At 46.4% G+C, this 24,807-nt stretch overlaps 1 protein-coding gene across 3 annotated transcripts in view; it reads left to right on the top strand.

Moving 5' to 3' along the window:
• RNASEH2A (ribonuclease H2 subunit A) overlaps positions 1-24,807 on the top strand; it is a 91,182-nt gene that overhangs the window by 51,773 nt on the left and 14,602 nt on the right. For all 3 annotated transcript variants that reach the window (XR_015309047.1, XM_086959101.1, XM_086959100.1), the window contains exon 7: positions 9,905-10,028. Coding sequence is in view for 2 of the 3 variants with exons in the window: in XM_086959101.1 (XP_086815227.1) it covers positions 9,905-10,028 (124 nt within the window). In the remaining variant the exon portion in view is untranslated. The remainder of the gene's footprint in view (positions 1-9,904; positions 10,029-24,807) is intronic.

The following is a 24,807-nucleotide window of genomic DNA, read 5'->3' as shown; positions in this document are numbered from 1 at the left end:
TTACACGTCTTTCAGCTTTTAAGACTGGCAGGGGAGCTTACTACGGATTCCACCCCCCACCCCTCCCCCCGCCCCGACGCCTATTAAGGCCGCCGGGTTCTAAATACTTGGCAAGGACTACTGACTTTTTTTTTGGATAGTGACTGTTATCTACTGAAAGCCCCAGGTATGGACTCTAACTTTCAGTTTCTTTTGAACCAGACAACCGCTTACATGTCCGGGAGATACGTATCCCATAATTTCACATTGGAGGAGCCATGAACAGTGCATCTTGATTCTTGACGATGCTTGGTTTCCTCTCTATTTCCAGACACATGACTTTGAATGGGAGATAAATGATCCACTTACTTTTTCTCTGATTGGAATTCGCACATAGGAAATGTATATTCTAGAAAATAACAGACTTTTTAAGCCCTGAAGAAGTCCCATGAGGGACGAAACTCGTTGGCAGTCTTGTCAATTGTGCGTCTGTATTTTAAAGAATATGTTTCTGGATTAAAAGAATAAAGACATCGTCTTCTACAATCAAAAATACGATCCTTTTCATTTTTGAGTTTGGGAAGCTATCTAAATACAGTTTGAATTGCTTTAGATTATGGACATTAATTCCTTTCATACATTGGTTATTTGTGTTTTTCGGGTGCAAGACCACTTGTGTTGAATTGTATGTGGTGGTTTGCAAACCGCCTTTAGGGGATGCATGTAGGTCGCATCCCAGGCCTAGTGCACAGGGTGATCATTATAATATTGAAGTCACAATACTTAGTAACGACTGGTGCTGAACTGCTGAGCTCTGACCTTCAATTTATGTTCTTATGGACTCTAACTTGGTTACGTGTTTGCCTAGTTTTTTTTTCTTGCTAGCCATGTTTAAATACGGTATGTTTCGTTTTATTCATGACACGGTTCAGTGACAGTAGAAGTTCCTTAATAGAAAGGGCATGGGACTGGCTTGTAGTAGGCTTAGTGTATGGAAAATTGGTAATCGGGACGTAGGACCAAGTGATCCTGATAATAGAGCTAAAAAAGAGCTGCTAACAAAGTTGAGGTCAATTTTGTGACTATAGCAGGACAAAAATTGTGATTTCGTTTTTAATTATGTAAGTGACATCAATGGCTCTTTCGAAACCCTCAGCAAATCAAAACGGAGAGAGAGGACTAGATAAGCCAGTCCGAATCCCCAATTTAATATGTAAATATCAAAAAAGGACTAGCTAGGTTGTGTTTTACCAATGGAGACTCAGTACGTATGACGGCAAACCATTTGGTTTGGTTGTTAAGCCCTCACCCACCGACCTAGTCGGTGGCATGCTTCATCATCGGGCCCACCACAGTAACGCCGAATGCGTCCCGGGTGTGCTTCGACTCCAGATTACTGAGGAGCTGGTATACTTCTCTGAGTGTGCTGTGAGGGGGTGTATAAGAAAGTGAATTAAAAGCTATGCTGTAGGTCCCAGTGCCCGAGGGTATACAGAACTTTAATAGCTGGGCCCACGCTAGCGTATAAAAAGGCAAGCGGACGCGATGGAGCAGGTTATGAACTCCCGCGTCCTATGTGGTCGACATGTTTCAGCCAGGCCTTTTCTTGTTATAAAACTGGCTTTCCTCAGGACCAATGAGAGTGTGGGTGAAAAAATTAATATTAAGTGAAGTGTTTAAAAATGTGTCGCACACGCTAAGGTGCTATACGTGTGTGGAGGGGGGTTCCCTCCGCTTTACTGTACACAAAACATAAAGGACGAAGACAGACGTACATGGTAAAGTCAGGTAAATATTAATTACCAAAAACACAACGTCCTGCCGGCAAGTTAAAGGTGAGTGAACGACCTCTATCGGCGGGAGTATAACGTGGCCATGAAAATGTATGGCGACAGTGTAAATAAAGGGCGTTTCTTAAGCGAAGTGAAAGTGGTGGACTAAACAGCGGGAGATAGTCAATGAGTGAGAATGGGTAATTCTGTTTCCTCACACATGCTATTTGCTGTTAAAGCCTCAAAGGTCACCAAGCAGGGAAGAGCGGACCCTAAAAATTTATAGGGAGGCAGGGGTTAGAACCTGTAGGGAGAGAGGGTGGCTTACCTACTTCGACGTGAAGGTTGGATCTCAGTACTTACGAGATTACCGGCCTCCGTGCTCCATGAACCTGTAGTCCTGCTGCGGTGTCCCGAGTGAGTTGAGATCAAGAGCACTCTGGTATTTATACTCGTCCTGGGGGGGCGGTACCTGCAGAGGGGTGGAGCAAGGGGTGTAGCTGCGCATGTGGAAAGAACAGTGTCAAGTGCTCATGGGCTACGCATGCGCAGAAGTGTGTAATTGTTTATTTAGAAAAAGTAGCATAGCACAGAGGGACAGGGCCACGAGTCCAGACGGAAACAGGACTCAGCAATTCAGTGAATTCCATGGTATGGAATCGTTAAGTCCAATCAAGTGGGTGGAAAGGCGGTAAATCCACCGTTGTTCCTTGGTGTGAAGGGTTCTTTCATCGCAGTTGTCGAATTTCTCGATGACTGTCCACGTGAAATCGTTAGGAGTATGATTGTGTGACAGAAAATGTTCTGTTAGTTTGCTGATATTTTTGCCGCACCTCATAGTGCTCCTGTGTTCGGTCATTCTTGTCCTTACTTTTCTGGTCGTCATCCCGACGTATCTTAGGCCACAATGACACGTTATTAAGTACACAAGGTTAGTAGAATTGCAATTGGTGAACTGCCGTTGTGTCCATACTTTGCCATCTTCGAGATTGAGGGTTTTGGATGGAGTGGTCAGATGGCAGACACTGCAATTGTTGCAAGGTTGGTGTCCAGTCAATTTGGGCAGCCCCCATGCATTGAGTATAGTGTTGTCTGAGGGACGTTGGATTTTTCTGGGTCAGCCCCCATGCATTTTTGGTAATTAATATTTACCTGACTTTACCATGTACGTCTGTCTTCGTCCTTTATGTTTTGTGTACAGTAAAGCGGAGGGAACCCCCCTCCACACACGTATAGCACCTTAGCGTGTGCGACACATTTTTAAACACTTCACTTAATATTAATTTTTTCACCCACACTCTCATTGGTCCTGAGGAAAGCCAGTTTTATAACAAGAAAAGGCCTGGCTGAAACATGTCGACCACATAGGACGCGGGAGTTCATAACCTGCTCCATCGCGTCCGCTTGCCTTTTTATACGCTAGCGTGGGCCCAGCTATTAAAGTTCTGTATACCCTCGGGCACTGGGACCTACAGCATAGCTTTTAATTCACTTTCTTATACACCCCCTCACAGCACACTCAGAGAAGTATACCAGCTCCTCAGTAATCTGGAGTCGAAGCACACCCGGGACGCATTCGGCGTTACTGTGGTGGGCCCGATGATGAAGCATGCCACCGACTAGGTCGGTGGGTGAGGGCTTAACAACCAAACCAAATGGTTTGCCGTCATACGTACTGAGTCTCCATTGGTAAAACACAACCTAGCTAGTCCTTTTTTGATATTTACATATTAAATTGGGGATTCGGACTGGCTTATCTAGTCCTCTCTCTCCGTTTTGATTTGCTGATACTTGGCAGCGCACAGCTGCGAGAGATATATTAACACCTTAACACCATGGCGCAAAACTTTGGCCTAACCTACACGGAGGATGACATCAGTGAAATCCTCTCAGACCCGTCACTCCAGGCAGATTTCTCTACAGCTTCTACCGTAGCACAGACTTCAGATTGGGACGCTCTCACTGAGAAAAAACGGAACAGGATTCGCACGATCCTACATGGCATCGTCCTCGCTCAATACCTACGAACCAATACAGCACCAAGGGGCTTGCTAGTTACCAACGCCCCCAGGATCTTCCTGGATGATGTCACCTTCAGGAAGGACTGGGCCCAAATAGCGTGGCACTGCACCAGAGATTGGCTGGTACTCATCATCAAAACTGCTAAACGCCTATCTGACTCCATAATCATTGAAATCCAGGCATCAGAGACACATTTCAAGACCACTCTTACTGGTTACAAGAAAAAACTTGAGGATCAGAACCGTGAGATTTCTGAGTACAATGAATACTTAACACAAACCAAAATGAAAAAGTTTGAAAAGGACCTGAAAAGGTTCAGTTATTCGAAAACATACCCCTATGCCGATGACGATTACACTGCACCGACTAAAGGTCAAGATAACTCTGATGACAACAGCTCCGTCTCAAGTGGGTCCAGCACGGGCTCGAACAATACAAGAGGAAGGGGACGTAGAGGCCAAAACTGGCCACAACCTTGGCAAGGACCCCCACAACAACATAATTTCGGCCCTCCTCCTTTTGGTCCCATGCCTCCATATTTTGGATACCCTCCAATGTATGCCCCAGGACAGATGCCATATTTTCAAAACAACCAAAACCAACGGTATCCTTTTTTAGGCCAGGGCCGCAGATCACGCGGCAAGAGAAGAAATCCCGGACAACGGGTACATTGGGAAACGGAAGAAGACCCGGTCAGCTCGAACACCCGGAACAAATCCCGGGAACAAGCGGGGCCCAGCAAGTAACCGAACCCCGATTGGATAACCCTCTGGTGTTCAATATTTCAGACTTACCCCTAACCAACGAGGAAACTGCTGTCCTCAATAAAGGCCTCTCCTTTGTTCCTACCACTCGTCTTGACACATTCAAACTGCATGTGGAGCTTGCTGAATTTTTCCGCAAATTAAAACTGAAAGCATTTTTTGAAAAGCAAGAAAAACAGGATGACAATCAAGAAAATATAAATGAAACCGGTTTGAAAGTGAAATCCACCTTCACTCCGCCACCGACAAGCATACCTGTGGAAATTATCACTTTCGAAAATGCCGTCTATGCAGAAATAGATAAATTACAACCAGGAAACAAGTTCAACAACTTCTCCTTCCAAGAACGCGAGATCATTAAACATCTACAAAATGACTCGACCCGCATCATAAAGCCTGCAGATAAAGGAGGAGGGATTGTGGTCATGAACAAATGTGACTACGACAAGGAATGTTGTCGCTTATTGAGTGACACTCGAAACTATAAACTTCTGAATAAAGACCCCACTGAGGAACTCCAACTGAAAATCAACCGAACCGTCAAAGAGGCTGTTGATGCAGAATACATCTCCAAACAGGAGGGCGATTATCTTTGCACCAAGAACGCGAGGGTACCGTATTTTTACACCTTACCTAAGGTACATAAAGGTGTAAACCCGCCACCAGGGAGACCCATAGTGTCGGGCATCCAATCTCTGCTCGAACCACTCTCACGCTTCTGCGACTTTTTTCTCAATCCCCTTGTACAAAAAACACCATCCTACATCCAGGATACTAAACATCTACTGAATGTCATTAAAGACATGCCATTCAATCCCGACTCTCAGCTCCTGGTCGGACTGGATATCGAAAGTTTGTACACAAGCTTACCCCAGGATGCTACCCTGCAAGTTCTACATGATGTCCTAATGGAAACAACTTGGCAACATCGCACCCCACGCAAATTTATTCTTGAGTGTGCGGCACTGGCCCTCAAGGATAATTACTTCGAGTATGAAGGAAAATTCTACCTCCAGACCAATGGAACCTCGATGGGGAGTGTTTTTGCCCCGAGCGTGGCCGGTCTGTACGTTCACCATTTCGAACGCAGCCACATCGAGTCCCCCACCAACCCATATTCGGCCAACATAATCACCTGGCGTCGTTACATTGACGACATCTTCATCATATGGGAGGGCAACGAAGACACCCTGAAGCAGTTCCTAACGTGGATTAACGATCGGGATGCTTACTTGCGCTTTACATGCACGAGCAGTCACACTGAATTGGCTTTTCTGGACCTCAACATCAAAGCACAGAACAATGGTTTAAGTACCACCACCTACTACAAACCCACCTCGCGTAACTCCTTGCTGCGCTTTGACAGTTTCCACCCTAGGCCTCTCAGAGAAAACCTCCCGTTTGGCCAGTTTTTAAGAATAAGGCGCAATTGCAGTAACATCCAAGACTACAAATCACAGTCCGGAGCCTTGGTCCACAAACTGGAAGACCGTGGGTATCCTACAAGAATCATCTCCAAAACCTGTAAACGAGCACGTAACTTGAACAGGGATGCACTCCTGGAAACCATACCGAAACCAATGGAACCTCCTGTGATGACCTGCGTTACAACGTACAATACGGCCTCTAATCAGGTGTCCAGTATCATCAAGAAGAACTGGAAAATAATCAACTCTGGTACCAGAAAGTGGGACCTTCCTCGCTTTGCCTTCAAGAGAGCTAAAAACTTAAGGGACCAGTTGGTCTCGACAAGACCCAGAAAAATCCAACGTCCCTCAGACAACACTATACTCAATGCATGGGGGCTGCCCAAATTGACTGGACACCAACCTTGCAACAATTGCAGTGTCTGCCATCTGACCACTCCATCCAAAACCCTCAATCTCGAAGATGGCAAAGTATGGACACAACGGCAGTTCACCAATTGCAATTCTACTAACCTTGTGTACTTAATAACGTGTCATTGTGGCCTAAGATACGTCGGGATGACGACCAGAAAAGTAAGGACAAGAATGACCGAACACAGGAGCACTATGAGGTGCGGCAAAAATATCAGCAAACTAACAGAACATTTTCTGTCACACAATCATACTCCTAACGATTTCACGTGGACAGTCATCGAGAAATTCGACAACTGCGATGAAAGAACCCTTCACACCAAGGAACAACGGTGGATTTACCGCCTTTCCACCCACTTGATTGGACTTAACGATTCCATACCATGGAATTCACTGAATTGCTGAGTCCTGTTTCCGTCTGGACTCGTGGCCCTGTCCCTCTGTGCTATGCTACTTTTTCTAAATAAACAATTACACACTTCTGCGCATGCGTAGCCCATGAGCACTTGACACTGTTCTTTCCACATGCGCAGCTACACCCCTTGCTCCACCCCTCTGCAGGTACCGCCCCCCCAGGACGAGTATAAATACCAGAGTGCTCTTGATCTCAACTCACTCGGGACACCGCAGCAGGACTACAGGTTCATGGAGCACGGAGGCCGGTAATCTCGTAAGTACTGAGATCCAACCTTCACGTCGAAGTAGGTAAGCCACCCTCTCTCCCTACAGGTTCTAACCCCTGCCTCCCTATAAATTTTTAGGGTCCGCTCTTCCCTGCTTGGTGACCTTTGAGGCTTTAACAGCAAATAGCATGTGTGAGGAAACAGAATTACCCATTCTCACTCATTGACTATCTCCCGCTGTTTAGTCCACCACTTTCACTTCGCTTAAGAAACGCCCTTTATTTACACTGTCGCCATACATTTTCATGGCCACGTTATACTCCCGCCGATAGAGGTCGTTCACTCACCTTTAACTTGCCGGCAGGACGTTGTGTTTTTGGTAATTAATATTTACCTGACTTTACCATGTACGTCTGTCTTCGTCCTTTATGTTTTGTGTACAGTAAAGCGGAGGGAACCCCCCTCCACACACGTATAGCACCTTAGCGTGTGCGACACATTTTTAAACACTTCACTTAATATTAATTTTTTCACCCACACTCTCATTGGTCCTGAGGAAAGCCAGTTTTATAACAAGAAAAGGCCTGGCTGAAACATGTCGACCACATAGGACGCGGGAGTTCATAACCTGCTCCATCGCGTCCGCTTGCCTTTTTATACGCTAGCGTGGGCCCAGCTATTAAAGTTCTGTATACCCTCGGGCACTGGGACCTACAGCATAGCTTTTAATTCACTTTCTTATACACCCCCTCACAGCACACTCAGAGAAGTATACCAGCTCCTCAGTAATCTGGAGTCGAAGCACACCCGGGACGCATTCGGCGTTACTGTGGTGGGCCCGATGATGAAGCATGCCACCGACTAGGTCGGTGGGTGAGGGCTTAACAACCAAACCAAATGGTTTGCCGTCATACGTACTGAGTCTCCATTGGTAAAACACAACCTAGCTAGTCCTTTTTTGATATTTACATCTTTCGAAACCCTCACATATGTATTATTGAAGGTTGTTATTGGGTAAAGATGTTCCTGCGATGCAGTGTTCCTGCCCGCACCGAAGTCATCAGGAGGGTGTGCGGTACTTAATTTGATAATCTGATACGACGAGCTTTATGCTTTTGTGTGCCATGAAACCACGCCAATAACATAGATAGTTTGAGTCCCCATGGCTCTTAGTTGACTGGATGTGCTAGATGGGGTGGGGGGTGGTTGGGGGGTGTTAATAGGCGGATATTCCGCTCCCGAGCCCCTTTGCCCTCCGCCTGCGGATGTGTATAGCTGACGATTTCTTGGCCTGATGTTCGCAAAGACCTTCTCCTTTGATTGTAATTAAATATAATATTTTTACATATAGGGGCTTGAGCCAACACTAGTTGTTCATTGTTCAGCTGTCATCCACATATTTCTATTGCCCGTCAAAGCCTGGGGCAGAGGTCAGCCCCTCCAGCCATTGGGTAACGTCACCGAGGGTGAGCGCATTGTGCTCAATCAATTTCAACAATTACGAGGCGCAAGGACATCCATACGAAGTAGTTCCTTTCAGTGACCAGGCCTACTGCGGCAATATCTGCTTTTTGAGGACAAAAATAGTTTTTGATTTTAGCCAGTTTTATTGAAGGGCCTGTCGGCTCCCACAAAAACTGAATCAAAAATCTTGGGAAGACAAACATTGACAAAACCAAAAGGCTGGCAGCTAACACCAGATCTACTGGCATTGCCAGGACTTGTATTCTTTAGAACAGAACAGCCTGGCAGTTGCCTATGAAAGCAAGCAACTTCAATTAGACGGGAAACTATTACAGACTGAGGAGGCTTGTGAAGTGACCCTGTATTTCTTAGATTTTATGACCCCTTGCAACTGCATACACCTAAACAAAAAAAGGCAACTGTATATATTACAAACCAAAATTAATTTTAACTTTTTAGAAACTGGCCCTCCTCAGTCCAGAACAGAAAGAACAGTTACCTTTCCCCAGCTGCCAAAAGCACATAACGATACAAAAGGGGATGATGGACCCTCACCCCCAGTCAACGGATCTGGGTTTAATCCATCAGCGTTCTTTAGCCCACTCTGCCACCCCAGTTCAGACATGGCCATAAGCAAATCAGTCTGACCCCGTGCCTCATGGGAACAGTCCAGCCCGAACTGCCAAAGCCATGTCTTCCCTGGTCCGGAAACAAGCATCCTAGGACCGGTTTCTGGCATTGCAGCCGTCATCAGCCAGGCTAGCTTGAATCCAGTGGCAAAGTGAGCAAGGGACTCACGTCTGAGCATACCCTGCCACACTTAGGGCGAACAAAGCGATATAAAAGGGGGTGATGGACTGAGCGCTTGAGCAAATCAAACACTCACCCCAGTAAACTGATCTGGGTTTAATCCATCATTTTTTAGCTCAATCCCAGACATGGCCATATGCAAATCAGTCTGCCCTGTGCCTCATGGGCACAGTCCAGCCCGAACTGCCAAAACACATGGGCACAACTTCTGAAGCTGGAAAATGTGATACCCCAAGCTGGGCAGAGGGCATTGTGTCTCTCCGATGTAACTTGTATAACAGCAAGAAAACGCAAATCCCTGACACAGTGCAAACTGATGTCCCACCCATTTGGATCAGGACAACCGGCCATTGGAATGGGCTGAGTTGAACTTCCACAGCCTTAAAGAAATTTGGGAAACTTAGTACTTTTTTGTGAAGTGCTCAATATCCAGAATTAGTCTGATTTAGCAGGCATAATTAAAATGTTGCACCCCTTTTTCTAGTATTTGGTCTCGTAGAATAATGCATAAGAAGTCCAAAATGTAGATTTTTTTTTATATATGGTCTTGTCCATGCCGTCCAGTGATAATATAGGGGTATGTAAATTACCATAACTGCACTTTTCTTACATTTAATCTTTATTTTCTTCAGACCCCAAGACCAAAGATTGGCTGGCCAAGGTACTGGACCCTGTCTTCGGCTACCCCCAGTTTGTGCGCTTCAGCTGGAGTACCGCTCAGACAATATTGGACAGCAGAGCAGTGCCTGTGCACTGGTAAGTGAGGACTATCATGGCCTTTTCATAGATAAGTGGCTGAGCCGCCTGGCCTTGTTTCATTAGCTCCCTCTCCTGGAGTGATGGCCACTTTGTTACAGCTGAATGCATGGTTTGGTCCTTTTAAGCCTTATTGTCACCCATCACCACCTCAGAATCTTCTTCACTCTCTGAAATGTCTGTCTGGGTTAGTGGCTGGTGAACTCTAAACTGGTTTTCAGTGCAAAACAGACTATCCCAACCCCTGCCTTTGCACCTCCAGCTGTCTGTACCGTGATCGCAGGTGTGCCGAGCTTTCCCACACTCGAGATCTCGAGTTATTCTCGGAGGTGTGTTTAATTCTGCCATTCAAGAGATCTCTTTTCTCTGAGCTGTGTGTAATTCTGCCATTCAAGAGCTCTCGAGTTATTCTCTGTGAGGTGTGTGTAATTCTGCCATTCAAGAGCTCTCGAGTTATTCTCTGTGAGGTGTGTGTAATTCTGCCATTCGAGAGATCTCAAGTTATTCTCTGAGGTGTGTGTAATTCTGCCATTCAAGAGCTCTCGAGTTATTCTATGTGAGGTGTGTGTAATTCTGCCATTCAAGAGCTGTCGAGTTATTCTCTGAGGTGTGTGTAATTCTGCCAATCAAGAGCTCTCGAGTTATTCTATGTGAGGTGTGTGTAATTCTGACATTCAAGAGCTCTCGAGTTATTCTCTGAGGTGTGTGTAATTCTGCCAATCAAGAGCTCTCGAGTTAATCTATGTGAGGTGTGTGTAATTCTGCCATTCAAGAGCTCTCGAGTTATTCTATGTGAGGTGTGTGTAATTCTGCCAATCAAGAGATCTCGAGTTATTCTCTGAGGTGTGTGTAATTCTGCCAATCAAGAGCTCTCGAGTTATTCTATGTGAGGTGTGTGTAATTCTGCCATTCAAGAGCTGTCGAGTTAGTCTCTGAGGTGTGTATAATTCTGCCTTTCAAGAGATCTCGAGTTATTCTCTGTAATTCTGCCATTCAAGAGATCTCGAGTTATTCTCTGAGGTGTGTGTAATTCTGCCAATCAAGAGCTCTCGAGTTATTCTCTGAGGTGTGTGTAATTCTGCCAATCAAGAGCTCTCGAGTTATTCTATGTGAGGTGTGTGTAATTCTGCCATTCAAGAGATCTCGAGTTATTCTCTGAGGTGTGTGTAATTCTGCCATTCAAGAGCTCTCGAGTTATTCTATGTGAGGTGTGTGTAATTCTGCCATTCAAGAGATCTCGAGTTATTCTCTGAGGTGTGTAATTCTGCCAATCAAGAGCTCTCGAGTTATTCTATGTGAGGTGTGTGTAATTCTGCCATTCAAGAGCTCTCGAGTTATTCTATGTGAGGTGTGTGCAATTCTGCCAATCAAGAGCTCTCGAGTTATTCTCTGAGGTGTGTGTGTAATTCTGCCATTCAAGAGCTCTCGAGTTATTCTCTGAGGTGTGTGTAATTCTGCCATTCAAGAGCTGTCGAGTTAGTCTCTGAGGTGTGTATAATTCTGCCATTCAAGAGATCTCGAGTTATTCTCTGTGAGGTGTGTGTAATTCTGCCAATCAAGAGCTCTCGAGTTATTCTCTGAGGTGTGTTTAATTCTGCCATTCAAGAGATCTCGAGTTATTCTATGTGAGGTGTGTGTAATTCTGCCAATCAAGAGCTCTCGAGTTATTCTCTGAGGTGTGTGTGTAATTCTGCCATTCAAGAGCTCTCGAGTTATTCTCTGAGGTGTGTGTAATTCTGCCAATCAAGAGCTCTCGAGTTATTCTATGTGAGGTGTGTGTAATTCTGCCAATCAAGAGCTCTCGAGTTGCCCAGTGCGGTGTGGATAATTCACCTCCCGCAGTCGTAAGACGCCCCATGTTAATTGCGTGTAGCTCAACACCGCGTACCTGGTAAATAAAGTATTTGAAGGAGTAAAGCTTGAGCTCTGTCCATAAGGAAACCTCTCTACTGACAACGTTGGAACCCACAAGAGCAGGACGGGCCGGAGCCTACTGTGGGAGAGTCGGATACACAAGGAGCGCGCTGTTCAGTGAACCCCATGTCCCTGAATGTCATCCTTCCTTGCATTGCAATCTGGACATCTTTCCCGAGTCCTAGATGAACGCAATGCTTGCCCACTCCCCAAGCCATCTACTTGTTCTATTCAGTTACAGCACTCCAACTTGTAATCTTTTTTGGCTCTCTTCTGCACAGCTGTTCTCGTTAAGTGGATCTATAGACCCTCCTGACTGTTACAGTCCATGCACCAGAGATTGCTAAAGTGACCTGATACCACCTGGGTCATCTGTGCTCAAGAAACCCTTCAGATGAATCTCCTAGAGGTGGGTGCTTCCGTCATCACTGCATGGCTAACTCCATCAGAGACCCGTGTAATAGCAGAGCCGTGTGTGGTGCGCACCGGTACTGGAATAGAAGGTGGACTTGAGGTGCATTGGCAGAGCTGCCCTGGCATTGTAGGGGGAGCTGTGGGAGTCTGTACACAAGCACTGGAGTAGCATACAGTACTGCAGGTCTGGATTGAGGTGCATTGGCGGAGCTTTACTCGCATAGCAGGGGGAGCTGTGGGAGTCTGTACACAAGCACTGGAGTAGCATACAGTACTGCAGGTCTGGATTGAGGTGCATTGGCAGAGCTGTACTCGCATAGCAGGGGGAGCTGTGGGAGTCTGTACACAAACACTGGAGTAGCATACAGTACTGCAGGTCTGGATTGAGGTGCATTGGCAGAGCTGTACTCGCATAGCAGGGGGAGCTGTGGGAGTCTGTACACAAGCACTGGAGTAGCATACAGTACTGCAGGTCTGGATTGAGGTGCATTGGCAGAGCTGTACTCGCATAGCAGGGGGAGCTGTGGGAGTCTGTACACAAGCACTGGAGTAGCATACAGTACTGCATGTCTGGATTGAGGTGCATTGGCAGAGCTGTACTCGCATAGCAGGGGGAGCTGTGGGAGTCTGTACACAAGCACTGGAGTAGCATACAGTACTGCAGGTCTGGATTGAGGTGCATTGGCAGAGCTGTACTCGCATAGCAGGGGGAGCTGTGGGACTCTGTACCCAAGCACTGGAATAGCATACAGTACTGCAGGTCTGGATTGAGGTGCATTGGCAGAGCTGTACTCGCATAGCAGGGGGAGCTGTGGGAGTCTGTACAAAAACACTGGAGTAGCATACAGTACTGCAGGTCTGGATTGAGGTGCATTGGCAGAGCTGTACTCGCATAGCAGGGGGAGCTGTGGGAGTCTGTACACAAGCACTGGAGTAGCATACAGTACTGCAGGTCTGGATTGAGGTGCATTGGCAGAGCTGTACTCGCATAGCAGGGGGAGCTGTGGGAGTCTGTACACAAGCACTGGAGTAGCATACAGTACTGCAGGTCTGGATTGAGGTGCATTGGCAGAGCTGTACTCGCATAGCAGGGGGAGCTGTGGGAGTCTGTATACAAGCACTGGAGTAGCATACAGTACTGCAGGTCTGGATTGAGGTGCATTGGCAGAGCTGTACTCGCATAGCAGGGGGAGCTGTGGGAGTCTGTACAAAAACACTGGAGTAGCATACAGTACTGCAGGTCTGGATTGAGGTGCATTGGCGAAGCTGTACTCGCATAGCATGGGGAGCTGTGGGACTCTGTACCCAAGCACTGGAATAGCACGTGGACTTGAGGAGCTGTACTGGCATAGCAGGAGGAGCTGTGGGACTGTACACAAGCACTGGAGTGGCGTATAGCACTGCAGGTCTGGATTGAGGTGCATTGACTGTAAACAAGCACTGGAGTGGCGTACAGCACTGCAGGTCTGGATTGAGGTGCATTGACTGTAAGCAAGCACTGGAGTGGCGTACAGCACTGCAGGTCTGGATTGAGGTGCATTGACTGTAAGCAAGCACCGGAGTGGCGTACAGCACTGCAGGTCTGGATTGAGGTGCATTGACTGTAAGCAAGCACCGGAGTGGCGTACAGCACTGCAGGTCTGGATTGAGGTGCATTGACTGTAAGCAAGCACTGGAGTGGCGTACAGCACTGCAGGTCTGGATTGAGGTGCATTGACTGTAAGCAAGCACTGGAGTGGCGTACAGCACTGCAGGTCTGGATTGAGGTGCATTGACTGTAAACAAGCACTGGAGTGGCGTACAGCACTGCAGGTCTGGATTGAGGTGCATTGGCGGAGCTGGGTGTGGGTTCCTCACATGGTGCGGCTAGTTCGACTCCTTTACACTTGCAGAGTGGTTCCTCAGTAGTGGTTTGACTGGGTGTGTTGCAGGTTAGGATTTCAGTATACTCACACAGCAGCATATGTATCGGCCCCAGTACTGGAATAGCAAGGGTACAGCTGGCCAAGTTTAGGTTAATTGGTGGATCTCTGTTTTGGGTCCAAGTATCGGAATATCGGTGGGTAGGGTGAGATGCCCTGTGGGTGTTCGCTCTCCTGTGACAGCTAGAGGTGTCATGACACTGCTCCACCCTGATGGTCCAGGCCTCCACGTGCCACCCTGGCAGCCAAGCTGTGCTGCCCCCAGCATGTTGCTGTTGTCTTGTCTCCAAGCCCACGGCCTTGGAGCTTGGCCTCGCCATCCTGTGCGGGAAGGAACGCGGATACATTTTCGTAACACCACTCGCCCCCTAGAACAAGAGGCTGCTCAGTGCCGAGGCCATGGTCGCTTCTTTTGTTTCACTTGAGAACAGAGCATCGCCCGAACAAGGGGTGCTTCACAGCGCTGGAAACCCCCAGACGTGCCCCTCGGCTTATGTGACCTTGTCTGCCAGCCTCCTAGCTAGAGCTAAGCCGGGCCAACGCCTCTCTGATGTGGGGACCACGGTCGTCTCGCCCCCTCCGTCTGTACCACTTCATAGTGTTGTAGCGCTCCGACTGCAGCGTCATCATTGCAGTGTTTTGTTCAAGAACACTGCCCTCCAGAGTCGCCACATTTCACTCCAAATATGCATTGTAGCGGTTTTATTCCTCATTTACAGAAATGCTTTTTTCTCTTCTTTATTTAGTCTCTAAAGCCTCGGTGTCTAATATTATAAGCGCTTACTGAGCAGGGACAAGGACTCTTGTTACCAGCAGAGAGGCTGCGGGCGCGTCATATTTCGTACATGAGGGGCACGTGCGGCCTTGGAATCTTCTAGAAGAGACAACAACGATCAGTGAGCATCGGGTGTAGTCAAAGGTGTAGCTAAAAACAAATGGCCTCATGTTGATTGGTGCAGTGGGGAATTGTGACCTGCATTTTTAGTGCTAGGTCACAGGCTATGACTGAAAGCATTGTGAATATGTAAGTCATTATTTTATACGTGCATTACACACAGTGTAAGATGGAGTGCTGCAGAACGTGCAAATAGTTTTTGCAATAAAATAGTGCTTCCAAAATGTAGATTTTAGTGATACTCGAGTGTATGTAATGCTGTTTCTTTTTTAAATAACTGACCTTCAACACCTCTCTCTAGGGGTACTAAGGGCTGTGCAAATGCAGTTAACATTAAAAGCAAGCACTTCACAGCCCAGTTGTTTACTCTTAGCACTACCACTCAAGAAAACAGATCTTTGTCATCAAAAGTTTGGAGTGATTTGAACAATTAAAGCCAGAACCAGCTCCCAAGTACCAGTTACGCTTGCAGATTAAGTAATAGTGCACATTTGCATTTCATCCAGGCAAGCAAGCTCCTTGGCATGAAAGCTTTTCACAGCACTAGAGACTCAATTGATAAAACTTCAGCTGATAATGATCTAAATTAGTGATCACAGGATAGCTGGCTTTTTCTTAAATGTATTGGATTGCAGACACAAGTAAAGCTGGGGAATCCACGACCCCCTTCCCAGGACTCCACGGCTCACCCTGGGGGTCGCGCCCCACAGATTGAAGACCTGCTCCAGTGTAATGTGCGGGACTCCATCCCTCTGTGCTTGGATGTCTGGTTTCTTTGCGCAGACCCAGCTTTCCATGATGCCCCTTGTAGGTTGTTTGCCAACAGAATGCAGTGCTGTTAAATTGTTTAAAGTTTGAAACCGTACTATATAACGTAGTAACACAACTTCATTAATAATAGCACGTATGCATAATTAATGCACCCATACATGGCTAAATTGTGTGTGCCCTTAGGATTTTGCCTCCTACTCATGTTTATGATCGGATGAGTTATCCCTGGTTTACACACATTCACCCTAGGCAACCATGACCTACCCTCCTTTTTACCCACCCGTTCAACAGGAGTTGAGCTGTAGTAATCAGAGGCCAAAGTTTTTCTGAGCAGACTCTGAAGCTTCTGGAAGGTGTTCATTCAAAGCGATGTGCTATTGTGATGAGAATGACCGAAACACTCTTGGCCATTCTCAAATCCGGTCAGCCATTCTGTGGATAGTCCATCCAAAAGGCGTGCATGGAAAGTGTTCCATTTGGCCACAGTCATCCTGTCCAGTGGTCGTTGAATAAAGGTTTCCCCGTTATATATATTTTTTAAATTCTGGAATAAGTAGTGCTGGGCAAGCAGAAGGCTGGGAACAGGTAGTTGCTGTTGTGAAATGCTTGTGTTTTTTTTTTTAAAGAATATCGGACATAACATAAGCCTTTAAATCTTTGCACATTACAACTTTTATTACAATGCATACCTTTAAAATGGAAAGTATTGTACCACATGGTAAAGTAATGTTGTAATGCATACTTTTTAGAACACGTAGTTTTTTGTTTTATTTTTAAACATGATTATCCTTAAATTTATTTTCTGTAATGTATATATATATATTCATTGTGTTTTTTTACTTTTGACCTCTACTTACTGCTGAACCATTATTTTTTTTTTAATTTATTAAACAATAAACATATACTTCAAATAAGTGCAATAAAAGGTGTGGATTGACCTGTACAGTGTGTACATTAGGTTTCAGATATTAGATTTCCCATTCACATGCTATTGCAACTATTGCGATCCAGGGTCCAACTAGCTGTATAGCCTCTCTAAAGATCCTTGAGTCGCTCCTCGTGGCATTGTCCATTAACTTATATATTTTGTCCATGCTCCCCATATCTTTTCCCATTTATGTGGGCAGCCCCTGCTCTGGTATATTGATTGTTCCGCCCTGTGCCATCAGTCCAAATCTTTCTTCCAAGATTCTAATGACGAGTTCTCCCCTGCACCCCACGCCCGGACAATGTTTCTTTTAGCCACTCCTCCTGCCAAGGGAAGCCAGGTCTTGGCCCATTTCAGCCAGACAGTCTCGCCCGTCACTCCAAGGATGTGTCATCTCGCCTCGGCTGGGACCTGGGTACCCACCACCGTTGTCATCACCCGGGCCAGGCCCTTCCAGTATATTTGAATTTTATGGCAGAACCACAACATATGGAAGAATGATCCCTTTTAACCACAGCTCCTCACACACTCCTCGGACATACAATTTCCAATAAGGTACTGCACCATTCTTGAACTATATGATCAATGCAAAATATGAAGCTGAATTAGCCTAAATCGTGCTCTAATAACTATTTCTTTGGGTCTCTGAAGGGCTTCAGCCCAGTCATCCTCGAGTAGACCCACATCTGACTCCCAGGCCTCCCTTAAGGGACCCAGGCAGGCTGGGGAGTTGTTTACTAGCTTCCTGTATGTGAGGGATACAGCTCTGTCTATCATGGATCCGGGAGAAGTCTGTCCTCGAGTGGTGTATATTCCGGTAACAGATCTCCTTCCTTCAGATGGCAATGAAGTGCTTGTCGTAATTGCCGATATCTGAGATACTCTCCCTCCCCATCTGAAAATCCACCCGTAGGTTACCAAATTCAATCATCTTTCCTGCCTTACAGATGTCTCTCAACAGGTCGATGCCTATAAGGCTCCATCTCTTGAATCCTTCCAGGTGCTTCACTTCACCCAGGTAATCTCCCTTCCATAGTGGGGTTTGCTCCGTGAGTTTAGCCTCCCAGCCAGTCATTTTAGTTGCTTTCCGCCATGCCGTGACCACTGGCTGTGTGTGAATCGGGAGGGACGTGTTACCCTTCTTCTTATAATATTTACAACAAGGGGTGGTGAGGGACAGAGTCTCTGAATTAAACAGAATACTCTCACCCAGTCAAGAGATCAGGGCTAGATCCAACACCGTTTTTTAGCTCACTGCACCATCCCAGTTTCAGAACCTGGCTGTATGCAAATTAGTCTGTTCCTGTCCCAGTGCATGATGGGAACAGGGCAAACCAAACTACAAAAGCCAATTCTTACACTGGGAAGGAAACAAGCTACCGGGGACCGGTTTCTGGCATTTCAGCCTCTTCGGCCCGGCTTGCTTGAATCCTGATGGTGCAATGAGCAAGGGACTCACATCTGAGTATACCCTTCCACGCTTAGGGTGGACAAAAATATTTACAACAAGGGGTGGTGAGGGACAGAGTCTCTGAATTAAACAGAATACTCTCACCCAGTCAAGAGATCAGGGCTAGATCCAACACCGTTTTTTAGCTCACTGCACCATCCCAGTTTCAGAACCTGGCTGTATGCAAATTAGTCTGTTCCTGTCCCAGTGCATGATGGGAACAGGGCAAACCAAACTACAAAAGCCAATTCTTACACTGGGAAGGAAACAAGCTACCGGGGACCGGTTTCTGGCATTTCAGCCTCTTCGGCCCGGCTTGCTTGAATCCTGATGGTGCAATGAGCAAGGGACTCACATCTGAGTATACCCTTCCACGCTTAGGGTGGACAAAAATATTTACAACAAGGGGTGGTGAGGGACAGAGTCTCTGAATTAAACAGAATACTCTCACCCAGTCAAGAGATCAGGGCTAGATCCAACACCGTTTTTTAGCTCACTGCACCATCCCAGTTTCAGAACCTGGCTGTATGCAAATTAGTCTGTTCCTGTCCCAGTGCATGATGGGAACAGGGCAAACCAAACTACAAAAGCCAATTCTTACACTGGGAAGGAAACAAGCTACCGGGGACCGGTTTCTGGCATTTCAGCCTCTTCGGCCCGGCTTGCTTGAATCCTGATGGTGCAATGAGCAAGGGACTCACATCTGAGTATACCCTTCCACGCTTAGGGTGGACAAAAATATTTACAACATATTGTCTCCTTTCTGGTGAAGAATTGGCTTGGTAGTTTAGTCTGCCCTGTTCCCATGGTGCACTGGGCCAGGGACAGACTGATTTGCATATAGCCAGGTTCTGAGCTGGGATGGGGCAGTGAGATAAATAACGGTGATGGATCAAGCCCTGATCTTTGGACTGGGTAAGAGTGGTCTGTTTAACTCAGACACTCTGTTCATCACCACCCCCTTTTCTAAATCCTTCTTCTTATAAAGCTCAGCCAGGTAGCTCTCTTTGCCCATTGCTAATCTGTCAACCTGATATGCCGGCTCCTTGAGCTTTGAGAAGACCCACCCATTGATGTTGATAAGTTGTGAGGCCCAGTAACATTTCCTAATATCTGGAACAGCCAACCCCCCCTCGTATACACCGTGCTGAAGCTTTTTAAGCACGCTCCTTGGGCTGCCACCCCCCACAACAACGTTCGCTGCTTGGACTCGACAGCCCGAAAGAAACCCACTAGAATCTTATACAGGGTGTTCTGTACTGCATATAATAGACGTGGGAGGGCCATCCATTTTGAATAGAACTGCTCTACCAATAAGGGAGACAGGTAGTCAGCGCCAGTGGGCCACGTCGTCTCTCAACCTGTCCAGCTGTGCAATTATGTTTAACTGCATAAACTCCGCCTCCAACTTTCTAATCCATATGCCCAGGTATTTAAACGATTCCTTCCGGACCAGTTCCGTACACGTCGACGTCTGGGCCGGGAGCTCGGCCACCAGGGAGAACATCATGGATTTATCTCAGTTTATGCAGAATCCCGAGTATGTACAAAAAGTCTGTAATATATGGATGAGCCTATTGAATGCTTTTCGAGGTCTATGGGCATACAGCAGAGTATTGCCCGCATAGAGAGATGCACTTCCCATCCCCCACCTCACAACAGGTCCCTCGTACCCAAGCGGCCAGTGGTTCAAGTGCCAACGCAAAAAGCATCTGCAAGAGTAGGCAAGCGATTTGCTATTACTTTTGCTAACACCTAAGCATCGAAATTCAGGAGGGAGATGGGTCTATCGGAACTGCAGAGATCGTGGGGTTTTCCCTTCTTTGGGATGACTATGGTTGCACTCCTCAGATCTTCTGGAAGCTGACCCTCCACCCTCGCCACCTACAACATGTTGAGCATGGTCAGGGCAAGCTTCCCTTCCACACACTTGTATAACTCTGCGGGTAGCCCATTCGGGCCCGCCGCTTCCCAGACTCCAAGTCCCTTATGGCACCTTCTACTTCTATGACCAGGTCTGAGTCCAGGGCCTCCCTATCCTCTGCCCCAAGCGTTGGCAACGCTATGTCCTTTAGTAATTCTTTGCAGTCCCCGTTGGGTCTGTGACTGATGAATGTCCTCCTAATATCTTGCAAATACTTCGGCAATATCTGCACCATTCCTCCTCTGCACGCCCTCTGTGGTCCAAATCTCAATAACCCAGTTACGTCGCCTATCCCGTCTCTCTAGCCATGCAATTAATTTGTTGGCTTTATAACCAAAGTCATATATCCGCCTTTGCGTGGCTATCGTGTGTACGGGTGGCGTTTTCTTCCAAGTCTAAGTTCTTTTTGCTTGAGTTGGAGTGCGTGTTTATGCCTGGTGTCACCTGCAGGGTCCGACCCCATTTCCCGTTCGAGATTCACTATCTCTAGTTCAAGTCAAGATTATGTTTATTTAGACTTTAAACAATTCAAAAGTATACAGATAAAACATTCTACAAAACCATTTATAAAATTCACAGTTTAAAACATTTCTTCAAGTAGGTAACAATAGCAGCAGACATATCTCTAGTTCCAAATTGTCACTGCGTGCATTTTTCTTTGCGCTTAGCCCCGGTTGTCGCCCGCACAAAATCCCTGGCAACCACCTTGTATGCCTCCCAAAGTTTATAATCTGATTGCACAGAGTCCGTATTTTCTGCAAAGTACTGCTCAGTGCGTTTCTCGTACCGGTCCCGAAATTCGTGATCCCTGAATAAGTAGGGGTACAGCCGCGGCGGGAGAGACCAGTGCCACACCGGTCCATACATAGACTCCTCCACCGGTGAATGGTCCAATATCCCCCGGTGCCCTTTGGCACCCTCCCTGAAAGAGTTCCACGAGGTGGTGTGTGTGAAAATGTAGGCGAGCCGTGACCCACTTCAGTGCACAGCTGATATATGGTTATATTGTCTCACATTGGGATTGTGACTTCTCCGAATATCTACCAGCCCCAATGCGTTTGCAAAAGTGCACAGTGGCCACGGTCCCCGAGCTCTAGGGGGATGTGTATCACAGTCTATGTCCAACCTTTGAACTCTTTACCCCACCTGCGAACCCTACAAACTCCTTACCTCCCTTTACCCATCCCTGAACCCTATTCCTCCCTTTACCAACCCCATACCTCTAAAGTCTTTACTGATACCCATTCCTGAACCCTTTAAAATCCCTTACCACTACCCATCCCTTCAACTTGAAGGAAAATAAAGGTTGCTTATTACCTGTGCCTGCGATGTAAAGGCATGTGAGTTGTAAAAGATTTGTAGTAATGCTAGGTTGTTGTAAAAATGCGTTGTAAATGTGAGATACCCTTTTATTCTATCTGGGTGTAAAATGTTTACAAAGCCTATCACTTTGCTGTAGTAGATGAAAACACAACTTATTTTTGCACCTCCCTTTCACTTATCGCTGTGACTGTGGGCCTCTGCCGCGTAGTCTTCTTTGGAATAGATACATCTATCATTCCTGGTTGGGGTAGACTCAGTGAGAATTCACCCTAAAAAGTCTGAAAATGTTATTGGAAGAGTTGATTGAGCTTATTGAATTGTATGAACAAATTGGGCAGACTTTAAAGTGGCAGTTCCCTACTATGGTGGTATGACTGGGCTGGCCTTCGACTTCTTCGCTGAGGATAGGGTAGAGTGGGATATAAACAATCTGTGACTCTTTATGAAGATCCTGGCAGTATGACGTCTCACCGAGACAGAATGGCTGCAGTGCCTAAAACCGCATAGCTGAGCCGCGAGCGCTCATGAACTTGTTTTCATGTCGTAAATTGGTCTCAACTTCTGCCCCTGGGTTGGTGGGAAGAGGAGAGTTCAGCAGAGCAGAGGGCTCCGGAGAGATCGAGGAAGGGAAGCCTGCTATACCAGGGTCCTCGAGGGTTGTGATGAACATGTCACAGTAAGTGGCTCCGACAGCTCTGTTGTCCCAGGGAGAGACACACCAGCCCTGGAGGGGCATAGAGAGGAGCCGGCGCTGTGCGCATCCGAGGCGGCGCTCGCCTCTATATTTAACCACTGTATTACGGTGAAATAATGAGCTCCGACACAGGCGCCACCAGTGTGACCTCCCACTGAACGCGTTTCTCTAATACATTATTATTGTATTGTTCTCAATAGTGACTGTGTTTCCAGTGTTTGACTGCATACTTCGAGTTCGTACCCTTGCTAAATGGAGCCAGTCGTGCGCATCAGCACAGATGTGTCTCCTCTTCAGATCTACCAGTTCTCCAGCGCCGGATCTTTTATATGGCCGCACGGGTAAATCGCTTCCCCGTTTTCGTTCGGAGTCCCACAGTGTGAGACTTCAAGAAGCCTGAAAGGCTGGACACAGAACCACTTCAGTAGAAGACCCAAGCTTCAGTTAGTGAGACATGAGTGCTCTGTATTCCCGCACCATACTTTAGAAGTCAAACGCCATGGTGTTTGGGGGGTCCCTGAACGGAGCTCTGCTTGTTGGCACTTCACTAAGGTTTTTTCAAAGTCTATTTTTATTTTTTCCAGAAATTTGTCCCTGGATATCTTTTTCATGCCTAGCAGTGCCCTGCTAGTCTCTAGAAGGTTTACTATGAATTATGTATTTGTTTGTTTATTTAGGCAGAGAGATGCAACTGGATGATGGCCCCATGTCTGAGCTCTTGAGGGAAGACATAACTCCTATAAAATGATAATTGGCTGTAAAATCTGAAAAACCCTCCACTAATATCAGAATTTCCCTTAGGGAGTCTGCCCATTATGATGCTCCTCTGAAGGTCACTTCCTACTGCAGATTCATCCCCTTAAGAATATCCCAGGCACCGGACTGAATCTTGAGGTTTTTTTCATCAGTGCTCCTCGTATTCCATTAGGTGCAGTGTATGGCTCCACGGCGACTTTACACTGCCCTGGAAGTGACTAAGAGAAACCGCACATAAGCACCACCTTTGTGCGGCAACATCAGTTTGTTTCCACACTTCATGGGGATCCGAAGATCCACTCCCAACTTTTGTGGTTTTCCGACCACTACAAATATTTTTGCATGAAATATCCTAGGCGGAACCAGTAGTGCGACGAATAGCATGTTGGCTTTGTGGCTAAAAACATTACAATTGAACAACCGATTGAAAGAAATAAAAAAAAATTCAATTGGGTTTCTTTAGAACACATGAATAAATTGCATAATTGTATATTAGCATGTACTAGATGCTATGATTGCACTCTCAAGAGATGCTAAATCCCTCGGATTTTCTACCGCACGTTGTGTGATGGGTGTCTCCTTGAGCTCTGCTCAAATGACAATTTGTCTCTGTTTTTCAAAGGAATTTACTTCCAAAAATCATCACTACTTTTACTACCTGCATATTCTGACTAGACACCAAGCCCCAACTCCCCAAAAAGGACTGTTCAGATCCTGTGACACTTGTGGGAGGAAGAGGCTTTCTTTCAGATGAACAACATAAGGAATGTATATATTCGCTCTATCCAAAGCATAAGGTGAGAGACTGCAAGATCTGTTGCACTTTTTCTCAGAAGACACTGAAAGACAGTCTAGGTGGATTTTTGATGTGGCTGCAAAAGCTGAAAACTAAAGAGTACCCTTTATCTGAGGAGGATAGTGATCGGTCTTCACAGACTTCATCTTCCTTCAAAAGACAGAAATATAAAGAAAAAATCACCTCAGAGCCACCTTCAAAGGCCATTAAAAATCTAAACATACTACTACTGAGCACGAAAAGAGGCATGATGACCTTCTTTTCCCCTCCAAAAAGGGAAACATTGCCTCACAAAAGGTTCACTCCGAGCCTACCACTCCTTCCCTGTAAGAAGCATTTTCCAAAGGTGCTTCAGTCTGTTCTGTTGACAACAGAATCAATTAAGAAAGCGTCAAGCTCTACAGTTATATTCTTGTGGTTGACGACAGCTTCGTCTACCACTGTATCTTTGGTAACAACGTCTACTTTTACCAGAGCGTTCTCTCCTATGATCATCTCCTCTTCAACGCTGTCATTGACTATCATAATGAGGATATTAAAATGCCCATCGACCTAAGATTCCGTCAACGGCGTCCCACCTAAACTTACTGATGAAGATCCCGTTGACGACACAGTCCTCGCTGGTGCAATAGTTGCAGCTGACACCACTGTCTATGGTAATACTGTCAGCGATGATACAGTTGATGCTACAGTTGATGTTGCTGTCATTTGCTTTACCGTCATCGAAGAGACCGATGGTGGAATAGTCAATGACAGCAAAGACCCCTGAAAATATGACATTTCCTCCATTGTCTTTCATCCCTGTAAGGGATATATCTTCTGCAGCCATAATTCCGCCAGCCCACACATCTCCAAGTACGGTGTTGCCCTATCCACCTGCACACCTCTTAGATGAGGATGAAGACTCCAATGATGAAGGTCCCTTTGGGGTGACTAGTAGTCAGTCCAACTACATGTCACATGCCAGGACTTTGAGGATGATCAAGTATCAG

Source organism: Lissotriton vulgaris, chromosome 1_1 (genome assembly GCF_964263255.1).
Source record: "Lissotriton vulgaris chromosome 1_1, aLisVul1.2, whole genome shotgun sequence".
NCBI lineage: Eukaryota > Metazoa > Chordata > Amphibia > Caudata > Salamandridae > Lissotriton > Lissotriton vulgaris.
The sequence above is the reverse complement of the archived record's forward strand: the minus strand, read 5'-3'. Positions and strand labels throughout refer to the sequence as shown.